Source organism: Eublepharis macularius, chromosome 2, assembly GCF_028583425.1.
Source record: "Eublepharis macularius isolate TG4126 chromosome 2, MPM_Emac_v1.0, whole genome shotgun sequence".
NCBI classification, from domain to species: Eukaryota; Metazoa; Chordata; class Lepidosauria; order Squamata; family Eublepharidae; genus Eublepharis; species Eublepharis macularius.
In genome coordinates this window covers 121,987,162-122,007,080 of record NC_072791.1, presented here as the reverse complement: position 1 = coordinate 122,007,080, position 19,919 = coordinate 121,987,162, and the positions used below count along the sequence as shown (strand labels likewise).

The 19,919-nt window shown below is 40.4% G+C and overlaps 1 protein-coding gene across 1 annotated transcript in view; it reads right to left on the bottom strand.

Annotated features, from left to right (window-relative positions):
* The window catches only part of SBF2 (SET binding factor 2), a 611,100-nt gene that overhangs the window by 36,975 nt on the left and 554,206 nt on the right, over nucleotides 1–19,919 (bottom strand). The window contains exons 30-33 of the mRNA XM_054970260.1: nucleotides 18,153–18,329; nucleotides 16,940–17,041; nucleotides 16,252–16,437; nucleotides 6,081–6,207 (exon numbers count right to left, since the gene is read on the bottom strand). Coding sequence (XP_054826235.1) covers nucleotides 6,081–6,207; nucleotides 16,252–16,437; nucleotides 16,940–17,041; nucleotides 18,153–18,329 — 592 coding nt within the window. The remainder of the gene's footprint in view (nucleotides 1–6,080; nucleotides 6,208–16,251; nucleotides 16,438–16,939; nucleotides 17,042–18,152; nucleotides 18,330–19,919) is intronic.

The window sequence follows — 19,919 nt, the reverse complement described above, 5'->3', positions numbered from 1 at the left end:
AGGAGTTCTGGGTTCTTATTAATTTGAAATTGTAAAATCTCGCTTATTACTTTTATTATTTCCCCCCAGTACTGCCTAGCTACCTCACAAGTCCACCACATATGATACAAAGATCCCTCATGCTTTTTACATTTCCAGCATTTATTAGACGTGTTCAGATTCCCTAGCGCAATTTTCTTTGGTGTCATATACCAACGATAAATCATTTTGTAGACATTCTCTTTGATATTGGTGCATGTCGTGATCTTCAATGTATTCTTCCACAAGTATTCCCACGCCTCCATTGTTATTTCCTTATTAAAGTTTATAGCCCACTTCACCATTTGCACTTTAACTGTTTCATCTTCAGTATACCATTTCAGCAGCACTTTATATACTTTAGAGATTTCCTTTTTATCCTCTTGTAAAAGTGCCTGTTCTAATTCCGAATTCTCCATTCTTATCCCTCCCTTCACACAGTCCAAATTATAAAGATCTCTGATCTGTCTATACTGAAACCAATTGTAACTTGGAGACAACTCGTCCTGCGTCTTTATTTTGGGTTTAGAAAATTCCATTCGGGTTATCTCCTTGTATGTTAAACACTGTTGTTCATTATCGACAGTTCTCGGATCTATTACTTCATATGGAACCACCCATGAGGGGATTCCATCTTGTAGGTAATTTCTGTACTTCTTCCAAGTTGTGAATAGGCTTCTCCGAATATAATGATGTAAGAACATAGAGTCCGCTTTTACTTTATCATACCATAAGTATGCATGCCATCCGAATATTTTTTTATATCCTTCTAAGGCCAGTAATTTCCGGTTTTTCAGCGTCATCCAATCTTTCAACCACACTAAACAAATTGCGTCATAATAAAGTCTTAGGTTGGGCAGTTGCATTCCGCCTCTTTCTTTTGCATCTTGTAACACTTTCATTTTCACTCGAGGCTTTTTGCCTGCCCAAACAAAATCTGCTATTTTCCTCTGCCATTTTTCAAACTGCTTAGAGTCTCGGATAATTGGTATTGTCTGTAACAGAAACATCACTCTTGGCAGCACATTCATCTTAATTACTGCAATTCTTCCCAACCATGACAAGTTCAGTCTGTTCCATTTAATCAAGTCTTGCTCTATCTGAGTCCACAGTTTCTCATAGTTGTTTTTAAATAAATCTATATTCTTTGCAGTCAGTTCAATTCCCAGATATTTCACCTTACTTGTTACTTTGCAGTCTGTTATTTCCATTAATAGTTGTTGTTTTTGTTTAGTCATATTTTTACATAGTATCTTTGACTTCTTTTTGTTTACATAAAATCCTGCCAAATCTCCAAACTCCTTAATCTTCTCTATTACTTTTGGCATATTCTCCATTGGATCTTCCACAATTAGCATTATATCATCCGCAAATGCCTTATAGGAAGAGTCCTTTATTTTTATTCCACGGATTGCATTGTCTTCTCGTATCTGTATCATCAGTATTTCCAAAACCAAAATAAACAACAGTGGAGAGAGCGGGCAACCTTGTCTTGTTCCTTTACCTATAGTCAATTTCTTGGTCACCTCGTCATTCACCACAATTGCTGCACTCTGGTCTCTGTAAATTTCCTTTACTGCTCTTATGAATCTTTCTCCCATTTGTAGCTTTTCCATGGTGGCAAACATAAAGTCCCAGTTCAAATTGTCAAACGCTTTTTCAGCATCCACAAAGAAGAAACCAACCTCCTTGTCACAACGTTTGTCATAGTATTCAATAGCATTTATAACTGTCTTTAAATTGTCTTTGATTTGTCTGTTTGGCAAAAAACCAGCTTGCTCCTCCTCAATAACTTCAGAAAGCCATCCCTTCACTCTTTCCGCCAGTATCTTCGCAAAAATTTTGTAATCATTATTAAGTAACGATATAGGTCTATAATTTTTCACGTTAGTCAAATCTTGCCCCTCTTTGGGGATCAGTGATATATTGGCTTCACTCCAAGTGTCTGGGATCTGCTGATCCTTTAAAACACCATTAATCACATCTTTTAGGAATGGTGCCAGTTCATTAGCCATTACCTTGTAAAATTTGGCTGTAAGTCCATCCGGTCCTGGCGCCTTTCCCAAGTTTGTTGACTGTATTGCCTTTCTTATTTCTTCCTCCGTTACTTCATTGTTCAATTTGTCTCTCCAAGCTTCCGAAATTACTGGGAGCTTCATTTTCTCCAAATATGTCGCTATTGAGTCTTTATTCACCTCTTTTTTATTATACAATTTGGCATAAAATTTATAAAAGGCTCTGCTAATAGCTGTCTGTTCCAGGTACACTTTATTGTCCTCACAGATTTTATTTATTATTTTCTTCTCCTTTCTCTTCTTCAATTGCCATGCCAAATATTTCCCAGGTTTATTTGCGCCTTTGAACGCCTTTTGATTCATTCTCTTAAGATTCCATTCAAATTCTTTATTATTCATTGCTGTCAGCTGTTCTTGAAGAATTTTAATGTCCTGGTAGATTTTCTTTTTCCCTGGTCTTTTCTTTAACTGTATTTCTTTGGCTTTTATTTTCTCCGTGATCTCCTGTCTCTTCTCCTCTTTTTTTTCCCTGGCTCTTCCATTTAAGTCCATTAATATGCTCCTAATTACTGCCTTGTAGGTGTCCCATACCTTGTTGGTTGGTACTTCTCTATTCATGTTATATTGTATGAAAAACTTTGTTTCTCCTCTCAACATCTCCATATTTTCTCCCTCTTGCAGCAAATCCTCATTTATTCTCCATCCTCTCCTTTTACTCCTTTCCCCCAACTTCCACATAATTGGATTATGATCTGAGCCTACCATAGGCATTATTTCCACGTCCTTAGTCCAAAGCGCTAAGTCTTTTGAGGCCCAGATCATATCAATTCTTGATGGTTGCAATTTCCATTGTTCAGAGTAGGGGTGTGCAATTCGGGTTTCTGAAACCCAAAAGAAACCCGAAACAAACTTGTTTCGGGTTGTTTCGGGTTATCCGAAACGTTTTGGGAAACCCGAAACGTTTCGGGTTATCCGAAACAAAATAACCCGAAACGTTTCGGGTTGTTTCGGGTTGTTTTGGGTTTTTCAATGGGAAAATGCCTCCGTCTTCCCAGACACCTGGGGGAGGCATTTTCCCACCGAATCAAGCCAAAATTGGTGGGGACCTTCCTCTAACTCCTCTCTAACAACCCCCCAAGTTTTGGACCAATTGGACTTTGGGGGGCCATGTTATGGCCCCCCAAACCAGGTCCCCCTATCCTCGCATAAGAAAGGGAAGGGTGAGCATATTGTTAGCTTGCTGCTGCTCATCTTCTTCTTCATTATTTCCTATGGGGGAAAAATGAAGAGGCAGGCTTCCTTTGCCAGGGGTGGCATTTTGCATGCAAAATGCCCCCCAACCCTCTGGGGCCCTTCTCCCACCCTTCCTCCCACCCCCCACCAAGGCTCAGCCTGCTCCCACTTGGGGGGGCATTTCATGGCCTCCCCAAGTAGGTGCTCTTTTCTACACCAATTCCACCTGGGGGAGGCTTGTCTTGCCAGGGGTGGCATTTTGCATGCAAAATGCCCCCCAGCCCTCAGGGGCCCTTATCCCACCCTTCCTCCCACCCCCACCAAGGCTCAGCCTGCTCCCACTTGGGGGGGGCATTTCATGGCCTCCCCAAGTAGGTGCTTTTTTCTCTACTACTTACAGCTGGGGGAGGCTTGTCTTGCCAGGGGTGGCATTTTGCATGCAAAATGCCCCCCAGCCCTCAGGGGCCCTTCTCCCACCTTTCCTCCCACCCCCCACCAAGGCACAGCCTGCTCCCATTTGGGGGGGCATTTCATGGCCTCCCCAAGTAGGAGCTCTCAGCCCCCAAAGTCCACCCCTTACAGCCCCACACAAACCCAATTCCCCCCCAGCTTTATTTCCCCAAGAAATAAAGTGTTTTTGACAGGAATTGTGCTTTTGTGATTCTCTGATGTGAAGTGAGTTGTGTTATTTTTCTGTGTGGGGGACTGCTGGTGTAATGTATCATAATGCTTTGCCTACTTGTACTTTGAAAGGGAGAAAATTTTTTAAAAACTTTATTTTATGTTGTTCGTGTTTTATTCTTTGATGTGCAGTTGGTTCCCATCATAGGGAACAATGGGGCTGGCCGGCCAGCCATCTCTGTAGGTGGTGGGGGAATTTGAGGGAGGGTGTCTGTGGTTCAGGTGCTCTTTCACAGGGACCAGCTGGCACTCAGAAGTGTGCCCACCATTGTGGCACCCCTGGGCTGTGCAGAATTGCCCAGGGAAAGAGAGTTTAGAAGTTCCCAGCATAGGGAACAAAGGGAGAGGGCTGGCCTTTGCCAGCCTGTTCCTGGGGTTATGGGTGTGGGGCTGCTGGGGGTGGATTTGGGTCTTCTGTGAGGGGCTAATGTGGGGATTTGGGTCTGTGTGTGGCAGCTGGGGGGGAATTGGGTTTGTGTGGGGCTGTAAGGGGTGGACTTTGGGGGCTGAGAGCACCTACTTGGGGAGGCCATGAAATGCCCCCCCCAAGTGGGAGCAGGCTGAGCCTTGGTGAGGGGTGGGAGGAAGGGTGGGAGAAGGGCCCCAGAGGGTTGGGGGGCATTTTGCATGCAAAATGCCACCCCTGGCAAAGGAAGCCTGCCTCTTCATTTTTCCCCCATAGGAAATAATGAAGAAGAAGATGAGCAGCAGCAAGCTAACAATATGCTCACCCTTCCCTTTCTTATGCGAGGATAGGGGGACCTGGTTTGGGGGGCCATAACATGGCCCCCCAAAGTCCAATCGGTCCGAAACTTGGGGGGTTGTTAGAGAGGAGTTAGAGGAAGGTCCCCACCAATTTTGGCTTGATTCGGTGGGAAAATGCCTCCCCCAGGCATCTGGGAAGACGGAGGCATTTTCCTATTGAAAAAACCCGAAAGAAACCCGAAGCAACCCGAAACAAACCCGAAACGCTAAACCCGAAACGGCTAGCCGTTTCGGGTTTTGCTGTTTCTGAAACAGATTCTTGTTTCGGGTAAACCCGAAACAAGAAACACGAAACAGAGTGCCTTTGCACACTCCTAGTTCAGAGTGTTTTCTGTCAGCAGATTTCTTATAGTCCTCTTATGCTTTGTCCAAAGTCTTTTGTATGATTCCCCATTGGGAAGTTAAATTAGTCCACCATTCTCCTGGCTGTTGGGATCTCCTGGCTGTTGGGATCCAGCGGTTGTAACAAAAGGCAAGGCATTTCCTTCATATCCATGTACTATTTTAAAAGGAATAGCTCCTGTAGTGCTGTGTATTGAGTTGTTATACGCATATTCAGCAAAATCAAGAAAATCAATCCAATCATCCTGCTGATAGTTAATGTAGCATCTTGAAAACTGTTCCAGCAGTTAATTTGTGCATTCTAATTGCCCGTCGCTCTCAGGATGATAGCGGAGCTAAGTCCTTGTTCAATTCCAGCAATTTTAAGAAGCTCCCGCCAGAAGTTGGCAACGAATTGTAGACCTCTGTCAGATACTACCTTATTAGGAAAGGAGTGCAGTTTAAGCACGTTTTATGAACAGGCTGGCAAGTTTCTTTGCTGTAGGGATTGTAGTACATGGAATAAAATGAGCCTGTTTTGAAAACAAATCCACCACTACTAAAATGACTGTATATCCTTTCGAGGGGGGAAGATCTGTGATAAAGTCCATTGAAATCACAGCCCACAGTCTAGGAGGGGTTTCTAAGGGTTGCAACAGTCCAGGGGGTTTCTCCCTCCTAGATTTTCCCACTATACACACTGGGTATGACGCTACATAGCTGGATGTAGAGAAAAGTGAGCACATGGAGGCTGCCAGGAGTAGGGAAAGCCTACTCCTTTCAAAAACAGATTATACATAAAAGTAGATGATCTTGAATTTAAAACAGTCCCTCCAAAAAAGCCAGCAGTATAAATGATTTTTTATTATATAATAATAAGCAATATAGACTAAAGAAGAAAATAATTACTTACATGTTTTACTCCTCTTTGCATTGTAACTGTTCATAAGTAATATTTGTGCAAATCCAGTGTTAATAATAGTTAATACTTTAAAATAACAAACAAATAAATAAAAATAAATAAATCAGCATTAACCAACCACATACCATGTTCTAGTCTTTCATAGTCTGAGTCCAAAAGGAATGTTTTAAATCGATTTGAAACATAGTGAAATGCTAAGAACTTCAGGTAATACTGATTGAACTCGAACTCTGTTGGATACTGATTGTGAATCTGAAAGAAATAAAGAGGATAGGAAGAACAGTTAAAATGTAAGTTTTACAAGGCAAATAGAACCACATATTGCTATATATTTACTTTAAATATTTATATTCTGGATTTTCAAGGAGACTCGCAACATAATAAACAACTATAAAACATTAAACAGAATAAATACTAATACAACGTTCACAGGATTAAAAAGGTAACAGCAAGAAGATTAACAGCGTAATCCTGGGAGGGGGAGCAAAAGCGCTCAGGGAGCCGACTACGGGTTACACTGGCATATCCTGGAATAACCCTCCCTCTGCCAGCACAGTGGTGCGGTGCCGCTCCACTGTGGCCCTCTGCTGCCACCCGGCAGCAGTAGCTGAGCACTGGCATAACCACACCATAAGTCCCTGCACCAGCAGCCAGAAGAGTGGGCCCAGTTAAGGGGCATGAGTTAGTCGGCTTCCTAAGATGCCCATGACAGACGCATGAGTGGCAAAAAATGGTGCAGTTAATGTGTTGGCTGCCAAAGTCTCTTGCCAAAGTCCTTAGGGTGTGAATGAGCAGCGCTGCAGTTATGCCCGTGTGCGGCTGCTGCTGCAGTACTCAGGACTGCGCTGTAAAAGTACGGTAATATTGTTAAAACACCCTAAAAGCAGCACAACAAACTTTTGCCCTTAAAAAACAAGGGAGGCATAAAAATTGGGCAGTTAAAACCTCCAAGAAACGAGAGTTCTAAAAGATTTGGGTGAAAAAGACGGGTGAGCACTGTGGTGTGAGAATTCCAGAGATTAGGAGCCACTACTGAAAAGGCCACCTCTCCATGTTTGACTCTTATCCCTCTACAAAGTCTTTTCTGAGAATTTTTTTTTCTGCTAGATTATTTTAAGTGTTATAGTGCTGTTAGGTAATGACTCCAGTGCAGTATTTTTTAGAGCTGAAGGTTTTTCACCCAAGGTACATGACTTTCTCACCTCTCCCTCCTTGCTGTATGCTAAATGCTCCCCTGAAATGCTGATCCTGATGGGTCTACTGTCCTTATAGCAGCATGGGGGGGGGGCTGCAGCAGCAAGGGGGAGGCAGAGAAGTTATTGGGCAGAAATCCTTCAGCCCACAGAAATGCTGTGTTAGATCCAAACCACTGTTAAAGTGACTCCCCGATAGCTAGTTTTAATACTGTTTTTACAATAATACTGTATTCAGAAAAGCTGTTGCTACAGCATACTGATTACGTTTATTGAAGACATACATATTATATAATTATGAAGCAATTAACTGCCTGGGATGTCCTGAAGAATTAAATAGTGGGATAGAAAAGCTAAAAAAAAGAATATAGGCCTTTTTATAAAAAATATCTGCAGTCTTTATAAGCTTTCCAAAGTTCCAGTTTTGGTTTTATCAGAGTGCTGAAAATTTTGCACCACACTTTGCCAGCTAGACTTTGTACAACATCAATTAGGACAATGCAGTATAATTATTTTATATGACCAAAAAGTACATGAATAGTCAACAGTTAAAAAATAAAGCGTTAAAATATTTGTCATGATTCAGAATAGAAATATTATTCTTTTTCATGTACACACTTTATTATTCACAGAAAAAATGAATTTAGTTGGTTGCATATCATTTCTTATTTTATTACATTGTATTATGTAAATTTGGACATCTAGATTAAATTGTCATTAGTTTATATAGAATTAAGAAGATAACTGTAAAATGGATCAGAAAATAATGAAAATCTAAGTTTTATGTGTTACTAAAACTAAACTATTTCCCCTGAACTTTTTATAGATACTTCTTGTGGCATTGCTGAATCTATACATATCTCCCTATTTTGCCTCTGATTCAAAAAAGAGCCCCATAGAAATCTCTGTAGTACACAGATTAAGTAAGTGAGATTTACATTTTATAAAAGAGTTGTGCTGGCCAGCAACACACAATGTACTGCCTATTTGCTTGGTAGTATTTAGAGCAAACCAACAACAGGCCAAGTAGCAGGGAAGCCTAGAGTTCTTCTCTTCGAAAGCTTAAGAAGTGAGGAAGAGGAGGGGAGAGAAACTGTGTCTTCAAGGATCAGGTTATTTCCATTTGCAGGCTGCTACTATAGTTTTGATCAAAATATTTGAGCATATGGTGACAGCCCAGCTCTAGACACTTCTGAATATTAATTATCTGGACTAATGTCATTCAGCTTTTGCCCCGGGTTTGGGACCATAACCTACCTGGTTGTCTGGCAGGCTACCTGGGACAGGAGAGGAACACTGGGAGGGCAACTCCACTGGTTCTCTTTCATCTTCTGGAGTGCTTGTTTGGGATGGTAGAGCAGATAGAAGAACTGAACTCTAGTAGTTCTACTACTTACTGGATTGATTTCAGAAGATGTTGCTGAAGACTTTGGTTAAGCTCCTGATATTAGTCCTATGGGGTCCCACAAAGTTCCATTCTGTTTGACATCTACCTTGACACTGCAGTATGAGATCATTTGAGCTGAGGTGCCATCGAGCTGCTGATGATACCCAACTCTAATTGTCTTTTACAAATGACCTCGATGGTGCTAGGGTGGTTTCAAAAGTCCTGGACGGGTGGCTAGAATCTGTTATAGGTTTATGAATGATGAATAAACTGAAGTTCATCCAGACAAAGAGGAAGTGCAATTGGAGGATGGTTCAACTGTTCAGAGAGGTGATCAATCTAACTGTGGGGCTGTACTCCTCCTTATGGCTCAAGTTCATAGCTTAGGGATACTCCTAGATCTAGCCGTTACTTTGCAGATCCAGGTAACCTTTGTATTGGTTTGAATCTTTAAATTGCTTGGGTCTAGGAATCTGTGCTCCCATATGAAGCTATCAACCATTCAAGATTATCCTTGGAGGCCCTGATCTGGGTACTGCCTGCAGCAATTAAGCAGGTGACAACTGAGACAGAGGCCCCAAAATTAAAAATGTGCTGAAAACAATACAATGTTCCACATTTCCCCTTTAAGAACTTATTCTTGTAGTCTTGAACAACATATATAATAGAAGTAGGTCCAGTAAGTTCCTATTAAAATCAGTGAGTTGTGCTTTTATGTCACTGATTTCAACTGTGTTTAAACATGCTTAATATTCTCTGGATTGTACCCAATCTCTGTACCGAATCTACACAGCAGAAGTCGTTGATACATTGATAAGCATTTTATGCAAACTACAGTATTCTTCCCATAAAATTAACCAACATACTGAACAGACATAAACTGATGCACCAAGGGAGGGGAACTTTCTTGTATGATATCATCACATCCCCCCAACTCTGCCTTCCTAGAAATAATTAGAAGATTTACCAGATGCTGCTGTTGTGAAAGAATGATCACTTTAATAATTCAACTGACACCTGGATATATTGGCACAAACAATGGCTTTTTAAAAGATGATGCAGTTCTAATTTAAGAATTGCTGCTTCATATGTTATTTCTAGTTGAAACAAAGACACATATTTTCCCCAGCAGCTTTCTTGTTCTACCCATCTCAGCAATGGTATTTTGAAACTTCAATTTATTTCTCTTGATTAGATTATATTCATTCATTTGTTTACTTCATTTATAGCCCAAATTTCTTGCCAAGATTGAAGGCAGATTAGAAAATATTAAAAACAATTCAATCAAACAGTATAATACATTCAATAAACAATGCAACAGAACTAGGATTACAGAATTAGAAAACTATGCAAACAAGCAAACAAAAAAACAAATAAGCACTGTCTGAGGCAATGAGTACCACAATGCAAAAATCAGATTACAAAAGTAGATGACAATATAATAAAACCAAGGTGATACATACAATAAAAGCTGCAATATACTACAATCCTGTTCCTTTATAAAAGCATCCTCCCGAACTGTTTCATTATACTGCGGTTCTAACCCCTTTATAAAAATGCACTCCTGAACATCACTGTTTTGCACATTCTGCAAAATGAAAGAAGTAACTTGGCCTTCTTGATCTCCACAAGGTGAGAGCTACAACAGAGAATGTGTGTGTACAGGCTGTTGCTGATCTTACCCATTTGTAGGGTGACATTCTCAGAAGGCTTGGCTCAGATGAGCAAAGCTCACATAGTGGAGTTGTTACCCAGTGAGGAGGCATCCTTCCCTTGGGGGAATTAGTATGCAAGGAGAAGCTGTTCCAGCTAGCAAACTCTTTCAATGACCAGGCACGTTTCCATCAAAAAGTGTTTTTTAAATTGAAAATAACAAAGATTGGCAACATGCAAAAACACATGCAACACACAGCACACACTCAGAGCTAACTAGAAAGCAGTGGTGAAAACTGAATAGAATTTGAGGGACTGGTTGATAGTTACCATCCAGAAGAAGAAGTCTGAGAGAGTGTTGAGCAACCAGCACGTCAATGCAGAAGAGCTCAAATGGAGATTCAAGGGTGAATGCTGAATCTGAGAGCATGCACGCTGCTATGGTGGAGGGGTAGTCCAATTATACTGCAGAATATATTCAGGGGAAAGTTTGAATCTTCTGCCCCAAAACAAAGACTTAATGATTGTTCCCAGGGTGGTACGAAGGACTGGGCAGCTGTCTCTGGGGCGAGACAAACTTTTGAACTGTCTCCAGGGTGAGACAATGAACTGGGAAGGTTTGATAAGGTCTTCCCAAGCAGAACTAAAGTTATCAACAACCATTGATGACCCACAAAGTATGGGTGGGTAAGGCTATCAGAGCCCTGAGTCACCTGAGAATAGGAGAGTGGATCAGGGAAAATCAGTAGTGATTAATTCAGGAACTTGGAGAGGACCATATTTCTTAGGATCTATGCACAACTCCGTGGTGTGGGGGCTGAGAACTGGCCTCACCTGACATCTTACATGTTAGCACGTTCTATCTTCTGGCTGGGATCTGGCTTCCATATTTCTGCCTGCTTGGGCAGTACTTTGTTTTTAAAACACATTCAGAGAAGGGGCTTATGGCATAGCCTTCTTAATATTGTGAGGGCAAATCTGACTGCTAACAGAGCATAATAAAATAGGTTGTCCTGCAGGTATATAGGTCCAAGGCCATTATGGGTTTTGTGGGTGATGACCAGAACCTTGAATTGAACCAAGTAACTGATCAGTAACCAGTGACTGCAGAATGGATATGGTAGACATGCTTCATCTAGCTCCTGACAGCAACTGAGCTGCAGTGTTCTGTACCAACTGAACATAAGAACAGAAGAAGAGCCCTGCTGGATCAGACCAGTGATCCATCTAGTCCAGCATCCTGTCTCAATGGCCAATCAGTTATTATGGAGGGCCAACAACAGGGCATAGAAGTTGAGTCCTTCTCCTGAAGTTACTTCCTTGCACAGGTATTCAGAAGTTTACTGCCTCTGAATGTGGAGGTTCGCTTTAGTCACCATGGTTAGAAGCCACTGGTAGATCTATCCTACACGAATCTGTCTAATCCCTTTTTAAAGATGTCTATGGGCCAAACTACAAGTGACAGCAGCCACAGGTCCATCTCGAGTCTACCAACACCTTTTTAAAAATCACTGTTTTAAAAAAATTGCTGTACAGCTCTGATCTGGAGCTTATGTATGTTGCAGCAGCCCCTGGAGCTCTTGTTTCCCCACCCCCTGCACCTTTTCAGGTGCCAAAATGGCAAGGGGGGCTGTTTTGGCACTTGAAAAAGTGTGTGTGTGTGTGGGGGGAGAGCTCTTGGGACTGCTGTACCATGCTATGGGACTGCTATGGATCAAGGCCTTTTGACAATTTTAAAGGAACAACGCAAAAGCTCTCTCTCTTACAAAAGTTAATACAATGTATTCAAAAAGTTCCAAATAGTTCCAAATAGTTAAATTATCAAATACACTTATTACAGAGCATCTGCATGTGAACATCTAAAATATAACGTTTTTTACAAACTTCTTACACACACTTTCCCATGAAAATAATCAATCAGTCCGGTGATACATAAATAGAACTCTTTTAGTCCATGTAAGTTTTCAAACGCTTCAAAAGTATTCTGATGAGCTTCAAATAACCATAACGGTGATGATCAATCAAAATCTGAGGTCCATATCAATTTCCATCTGCTCCAAGCAAAATGGAATATTTTGTAGTGAGTGATTCCGCACACATTGGATAATGCACTTCCAATCCTCTTTATAGATAATTTGGAACGGATTTTTTCATGTGCAGAACAAAAAATCCACCTCAAACGATTGATAAAGTGCATTATCCAACGTGTGTGGAATCAGCCGGTGTCATCTTTCAGCTCTCTTTCAGCCCAACAAACTGCTAGCTTAAAAATTTGTTTCGCACATACACATACGCGCTAGCTTTCTCAAGGGCAAAGAGCTACAAAAACAATAATGCAACACATGTAATTCCACATATGATTATACATAATATTCAATGAAGTTACTTGTTTTTATTGTACTCACAAAAATCCATCAGCTCATTTCAACTGGACATGTTACATCCACTTCTCGATGGTAGTGTTTGTTGCAAAATGGAGGTGTCAGTTGGCAGTTTACCTTCCCATTTAAAGGGACCATACTCATTTACACAATCCTGTCCATTTTTCTGAAGCTCCACACTTTGCCTGACCAGTTATAAGGACCTGTAAAGCTTAAATGAAACATGCCAAGTCCCACTCCTGATTGAGACCCCCCGGTTCCAATGACTTCAGTATAAAAATCCACCACATCTCCTGTCTCAACAATTGTCTGCATGGTATTCTCCCCTCCCTATCTCGCACCACTTCCAGGACCGTAAATTTTAAATCCTTCTCAGTATGTTTATGAAGTACAAAATAAGAAGTAAGAGGTGCCTCCTTTACCTGTCTACAGATCTTTGACAGATGCTCATGGATTCTTATCCTCACTGCTCTATTTGTACTTCCTATATATGTTAAATTACATGGGCATGTGATCAAATATACCACTCCCTGCGTGCTGCATGTTGAAAAGTTTTTTAGTGAAATCACTTGGTTGTCCTGCTTGAGTGTGATAGTTTGTCCCGTGATGGTAATGTTGCATACACTGCAATGACCACAATTATGATGTCCCCTAGGGAGTTCGCTGGGAGTGTCTTGTAGTCTCATGTCTGAGTGCACTAATTTATCTCTTAGACTCCCAGTTTTTCTCAGACCTATTCTAGGGGGATCACTACACCCTGGCAAATGTGCTATAAGATGCCAATGTTCTTTCACAATGCCCATAATTTTAGAGGACAGACATGTAAAGTTCACTGACCAATGAATCTGAGATTTACTCTGTTGTTTCACAGTAAGTAATTCCTGTCTATTTACCCTTGTTGCCCTCTGTTTGGCATTTTGAACTATGCTTGTGGGGTATCCTCTTGCTATGCATTTTTTAACTAGATTGCTGTTTTCCTCCTTGTAATCCATCTCAGAAGTGGCGTTCCTACGAATACGGAGGAACTGTCCATATGGTATATTTGTTTTAAGCTGTCTCGGATGGTGGGAGGTATAGTGTAATAATGAGTTGCAGTCAGTTTCCTTTCTGTAGGGATGCACTACCAAACGATGTTCACTGTATTTGTACACTGTCACATCCAAAAAACTGATTTGTTCAGTATGATATTCACTTGTGAATTTGATGTTAGGGTTAATGGTGTTGACCCAATTAACCAGGGAGTAGCTATGGGATGCCCAGCGGTACCCACTGTAGCCAACTTGTACATGCAAAGAATGGAGACACTACACATCCTCAGTGATCAAGTGAACCCCTACTGCCGTCTGGTGGTCTAGTATGGCCGCTTTATTGATGACATTTTTTTGGTATTATCCAATCAGGAAGCAGCAGATCCAGTGGTTAATTGGGTCAACACCATCAATTTTTGTGAGTACAATAAAAACAAGTAACTTCATTGAATATTATGTATAATCATATGTGGAATTACATGTGTTGCATCATTGTTTTTGTAGCTCTTTGCCCTTGAGAAAACTAGTGCTTATATGAGTGTGCAAAACAAATTTTTAAGCTAGCAGTTTGTCGGGCTGAAAGAGAGCTGAAAGATGACACCGTGAAATATTCCATTTTGCTTGGAGCAGATGGAAACTGATATGGAGCTCAGATTTTGATTTATCATCACCGTTATGGTTATTTGAAGCTCATCAGAATACTTTTGAAGCATTTGAAAACTTACATGGACTAAAAGAGAGTTCTATTTATGTATCACTGGACTGATTATTTTCATGGAAAAGTATGTGTAAGAAGTTTAAAAAACGTTACATTCTAGATGTTCACATGCAGATGCATTGTAATAAGTGTATTTGAAAATTTAACTATTTGGAACTATTTGAATACATTGTATTAACTTTTGTAAGAAAGAGAGCTTTTGCGTTGTTACTCTTATTTGAATACATTGTATTAACTTTTGTAAGAGAGAGCTTTTGCGTTGGTACTCTTATTTGGACGCTTCCCTTTAAGAAGCCTCTTAGCTTGGTTAAATTTTAAAGGAACTACAAATGCTTCTAAAATGGCATCAGTGGACACAGGATGGACCCGTGGCTGCCGTCAATTGCAGTTTGGTTCTATGCCTGTGGCCATCGTTACATTCTCTGGTAGTGAACTCCAAATCTTAATCACCTGTTTAAACCACCCTTTTATAAACTGAAAAGCTGAAGACTCTTCAGCCTTTCCTCATAGGACAGGTACTGCAAACATGTAATTATTGGGGTTGCTCACTTTTTTTGTACTTTTTCCAAGTCTACAATGTCCTTTTTGAGATATGGTGACCAGAACTGCACACAGTATTCCAGATGAGGCTGCACCATAAATACAAATGCATTATAATATTAGCTGTTTTATTTTCAATCCTTTTTCTAATAATCCCTTTGCTGTTTTCACTGCGTTAGTCCCCAAGGTCTTTTTCCTGTTCAGCCTCAGCAGATGCAGACCCTATTAGCATATACTTGAAGAGGGATTTTTTTTTGTTCCAATGTGTATCTTCTTACACTTGCCTATGCAGAACTTCATTTGCCATATTGTTGCCCACTCACCCAATTTGTGGAAATCCTCCTAGAGCACTTCACAGTTGGTTTCGGTTTTCACCATCCTGAAGAGTTTTGTATCATCTGCAAACCTGGCCACTACACTGCTCACCCCCAGTTCCAGATCATTTATGAACAAATTAAATAGCACTGGCCCCATTACTGATCCTTGTGGGACCACACTGCTTACTTCCCTCCACAGAAAGAACTGTCTATTCCTTCTCCCTGTTGCCTATTGTTTAATTAGTTGTTAATCCATAAACAGGCCTGTCCTCTTACTACATGTATATAATAGTATATAATGTCTACCTATTAACAACATGCTTGTTCACTTTCTCAAAGAGTTCCAATTGGTGAAGCAGGATTTCCCTTTGCAGAAACCATGCTGATTTTCTCTCAACATGCTTTGTACTTCCTTGTGCCCCATAGTTCCATTTGATTACAGTTTCTACTAATTTGCCTGGGAGAGATGTTAGGTTAACTGGCCTGTAATTTCCTGGTTCTCCTCTTTGATCTTTGCCATTCAAAGATCAGTTATAATAGTGCAATCCTGAAGTTGACCATAAGACTTAAAGTTTGAGGGAGAGCAACATTTGTGTGGAAACAGCACGGCTCTGAGTATCCACTGTGGGGTGCAATCAAAAAGGAACTGATATCTTTATCACACCTTATTTTCAAAATGCTCTGTGGGATTTGCCTCCCTGCTACTGGAACCATACTAAAGGGCTGGATAAGCCAGCATTTTCATTTTTTGTTTATCTTGACTTAGAAGACAGCCTAACTTCAAAGAAGTCTGAATGCTTACAAAGTTCTTACATGCTTAGCTGTTCTAACATCTCTTTCTTACATCTTACATATACAGGCTACTTTAGGGAAGAGAAAAAGATGCCTCTGATTTTCACTAGAGTATAGAGAAATTAAAAAAACAAAAACAGTTTCTTCTAATTTTTACCCTATTAAGAGTTCATATATTCTAGGAACATAAAATATATTTCAGTTTCTTCAACTTCTGCCCACTGCAAAGGGAAAACTGACAATTTTGCATCAATATAACATTACAGATACCTTTTTCTCATACTTACTTGGTGCACAGAGTCTAAGAACTGCAAAAAAACCGGTGCAAATCCACTCCCCTGACAATTCAGGGTCAAATTACTACGCTGGCTGAACTTGTGACCAAAGGATAGCCATTCTTTTTCCACTAGCATTCTGAAACCTTCAAGTGTTCGATAGAATGGATCGCTGAGTAACTGCACGAGAGACACCACCTAGGCCATAAAATGAAGCTCATATGTTAAGATTAGATACAATGTATTTCAGACAGTTCAGTACGCCTCATATATCAGCAGGTCACCATGGATTTACTAGTTGGAGAGCAAGCACAAATTCAACATGTTTGATCCTACTAGCTTTTCTGCTAGTAGAGAAAGAGGGAGGAGTTATCCATTTCCCTTCTTCATTGCAGCTCCATCCTACTTGGCATTTGTACACACTGGTTCCCTGATCCCCGGCATAGCTTTTTCAGGGGTCAAAGGGGGCCCTTCTCCCTCTTTCACCACTTGGTTACCACTTAGTTTGAACAGTGCAGGGTCATCAGAAGGTTACTATAGGTCATTTAAAAACAAGAACAGGTCGGGCAGCTGCATTATTCTGCTACAGAAAGACTGCTTTTGGAGTTCCAAAATGTGCTTGAAGTATAACCAATTAATCAAAAGACAATGTTTCTCTTTGGTGGCCATTACTACACTCAAGTCCATAATAATAACCCACCTGTGCGGTGATATCCCAGCCATCTTCCAGACAAACCAAAACTGAAGAACCATTCTCAAGCAGCTCTGATATAACCACACCCAACTGCATTATCCTATGAAGCTGTAAAAAACAGAAAAGGCCACTTGTTACCAAAATGAAAGATAACCCTGATAAAATGATTAAGAGAATCAAACTATTCCAATGCACAAAGAACCACATCGCACTAGATATCAACAAAAAGTTTGTTTTAATGTAAAGAGATTGGGCATTCTCTCCATATTTAAAGCTGTCTGGCCAGAGTTTGGAGGCCAGGTCTTCCCATAGAAATAACAGCCCTTTAAAATGTAAAGGGCATGTGGACCACCAAACAGGAGTTTGCAAGGGCACATCCTCTGTCCCTGCCTTTGCCCTTCTGGAAACCCAAAACACTCCAGATATTCTGAGAGATACATTTTTGCTACCCCCAGGAATTTTGGAAGTGTTTTGGGTCACTTCAGATATTCCCGAATTCTCCCCAAACAGCTAGTTACAAATTTAATTTTGACTTGAGAGTATCCGAAGGCACACCCATATTAAGTGGTGTTTTCCTCGCTATTTGTATAATGCATCCTTAACCTGTTCAAGTCCAATAGATATGATACTATGAATACAGTGATAAGGATGGACACACTGTGATTCTCTCTATAACAGCCTATTAAAGTACACTTTGATAGTATATGATGGTATAATCTAGTGATACTGCCACTGCAGGCAACTGATTAAAATATTTACATACAGGAGACAGAACACTGAAACAATCTTCAAAGAACACCACCAGACAAGCTATATTTCATTTTAACGGGACTGGTGCCAAAGTACTGAACTACATATATTATGGTGGTTAGAGATTTAACAAAAATACCCAGTTACAATAATATACGCAGCCACAGGTCATCTTTAATTATAAAATATTGTAAATTTAAACTGGTTTTAATAAAGGAGCAGTTGCTGTAAACTGTCAGAGGTACAAATCATTATAGCCAAATACTGCACTTTCATGATTGATTTTATATTAGAGGGGGCAGCACATGCCTGATGGTCAAGACTGCACTGAAAGGGTTCTGTTTGTATAAGAACACAGAACATTTAAAACAACTATGGAACAAATGGAAAAATTTTGCTGGGCAAAAACAGCCCTTTGTTTTGTCATCAGTTGTCACACTAACAGATATTTATAATTCCCCCATTTTACCTGTGGGAACCATTCTGATTCTCCAAGCGCTTTAAGGAATGTTATTTCAGAATCTGCAGGAATATTGCTAGGAACACAAGCACTCATAAGTTTTTTAAAACTAGTTTTCACTTGTCGGATGTCACTGAATTCAACAGGAACAAATTCGCAATTTAAAGCAAAATCAAGTTTGAAGCCCTGTGGACAAAATACATTTATTTGTGTTATCCACTCTGAACAAAATCTGTATTTTAAAGTACCATTTTATTGCTGAATAGGTGCCCTCTCTCCCTTGAGAACTTCCAAGTTTTTCTGAGTCTTCCCACAGACATACAAGTAGAAGGTGCATACAGAAGGTGCATATGAACAGACGACAGAGTGCATGTACAAGGTGTGTACAGAGAAGAAGTATGCCTTGCATACTTTTTCCCTGTAACGTTTCTTTTAATGGCACCATCCAAAGGTCCTTCTTTCCTACAGTTTTCCTTACTGCCCCTTGTACAATTCTCCTCTTGTCACAACACTGCATGTTGTGATAGTAAAAAGCCGGTATAGCTGCCAGAAAATACTACAATACTACAATAAACACATTTGTAATGGACAGAATGGCATAACCCAGTCTCTGAAATTCCTAGCCATAGCCTAGAATGAAAAAAGATAGCATAGAGACCACTCCCTGGCTACCTTCGGAGATGCCTCATTCATATCAGGTCGTGAGACAGCACTTATCCATCCAGTCATATGGCAGAATGAAGCATAAAGGAAGGGTGAGTTTGTTAAGTCTAGGCAAGTGGCAATATTAATAGAAAAATGCCTGTAGCCTCTTTTCGTTTTCTTGGCAGATTGCTGACACAGAGAATGATTTCTGAGGCTGAGCATTATTACACATTAGTTTCAAATCTTACCAACATTCAAGATTGCTGCCTTTTTGGAAACAGAATCTATGCATGGTTTCTTTTAGGATCTTCCGTGTTCTTCAAGTTATGAGAATATATTATATGGACATGGTAAAAGTATATTATTCTCTCTTTCATTAGTTTCAGGTAGGTAGCTATGTTGGTCTACAGTAGAACAGTAGTGTTTGAGTCCAGTGGCACCTTAGGGGCCAACAAGATTTTCAGGGTATAAGCTTTTGAGAGTCAAAGCTTCCTTCTTCAGATACAGCACTAGGGGTGTGTGATCTGGGTCCAGCATCTGCCTCCAAAGCCAGACATACATTTGTTAGTGGTCAGATCTGCCCCCACAATATTAGAAGGCTTATACACCATAAACCCCTTCTCTGAATGTTCTTCAAGCACTAAAACTACTGCCCAAACAGGCAGAAAACATGGAAGCTGCTGCCCAAGCAGGTAGAACCATGGAAGCCAGATCCTGCCCAGAAGATGGAATGTGCAAACATGGGAAATGACAGGCGAGGCTAGCTCACCTCCTCCCACACTCCGGAGGCATGCTAAGAATCCCGATACAATAGGGCCTTCCCAGAGTCCCAGAATTAATCAATGCAACACCTCCTATTGATCTCACCTTAACCACTTTCCTATTCTTTTTTTTTACTTTTTAGATTTTTTGTTTTTTATAACAGTAATAATCATAACATTTTATAACACTAATAAACATAAAACTTTCCTATTCTTAAGTGATTCTGAGAACTGATAGCCTCACTTGCCCACTTCACGGGTCTTCAATCATAATTGATAACTTTAGTGCCACCCAGGGAAAATCCAATCATACCCTCTTAGTTCTTTGTCACACCCCAGAGATGGTTTACCAGCTTATTGTCCCACTTTG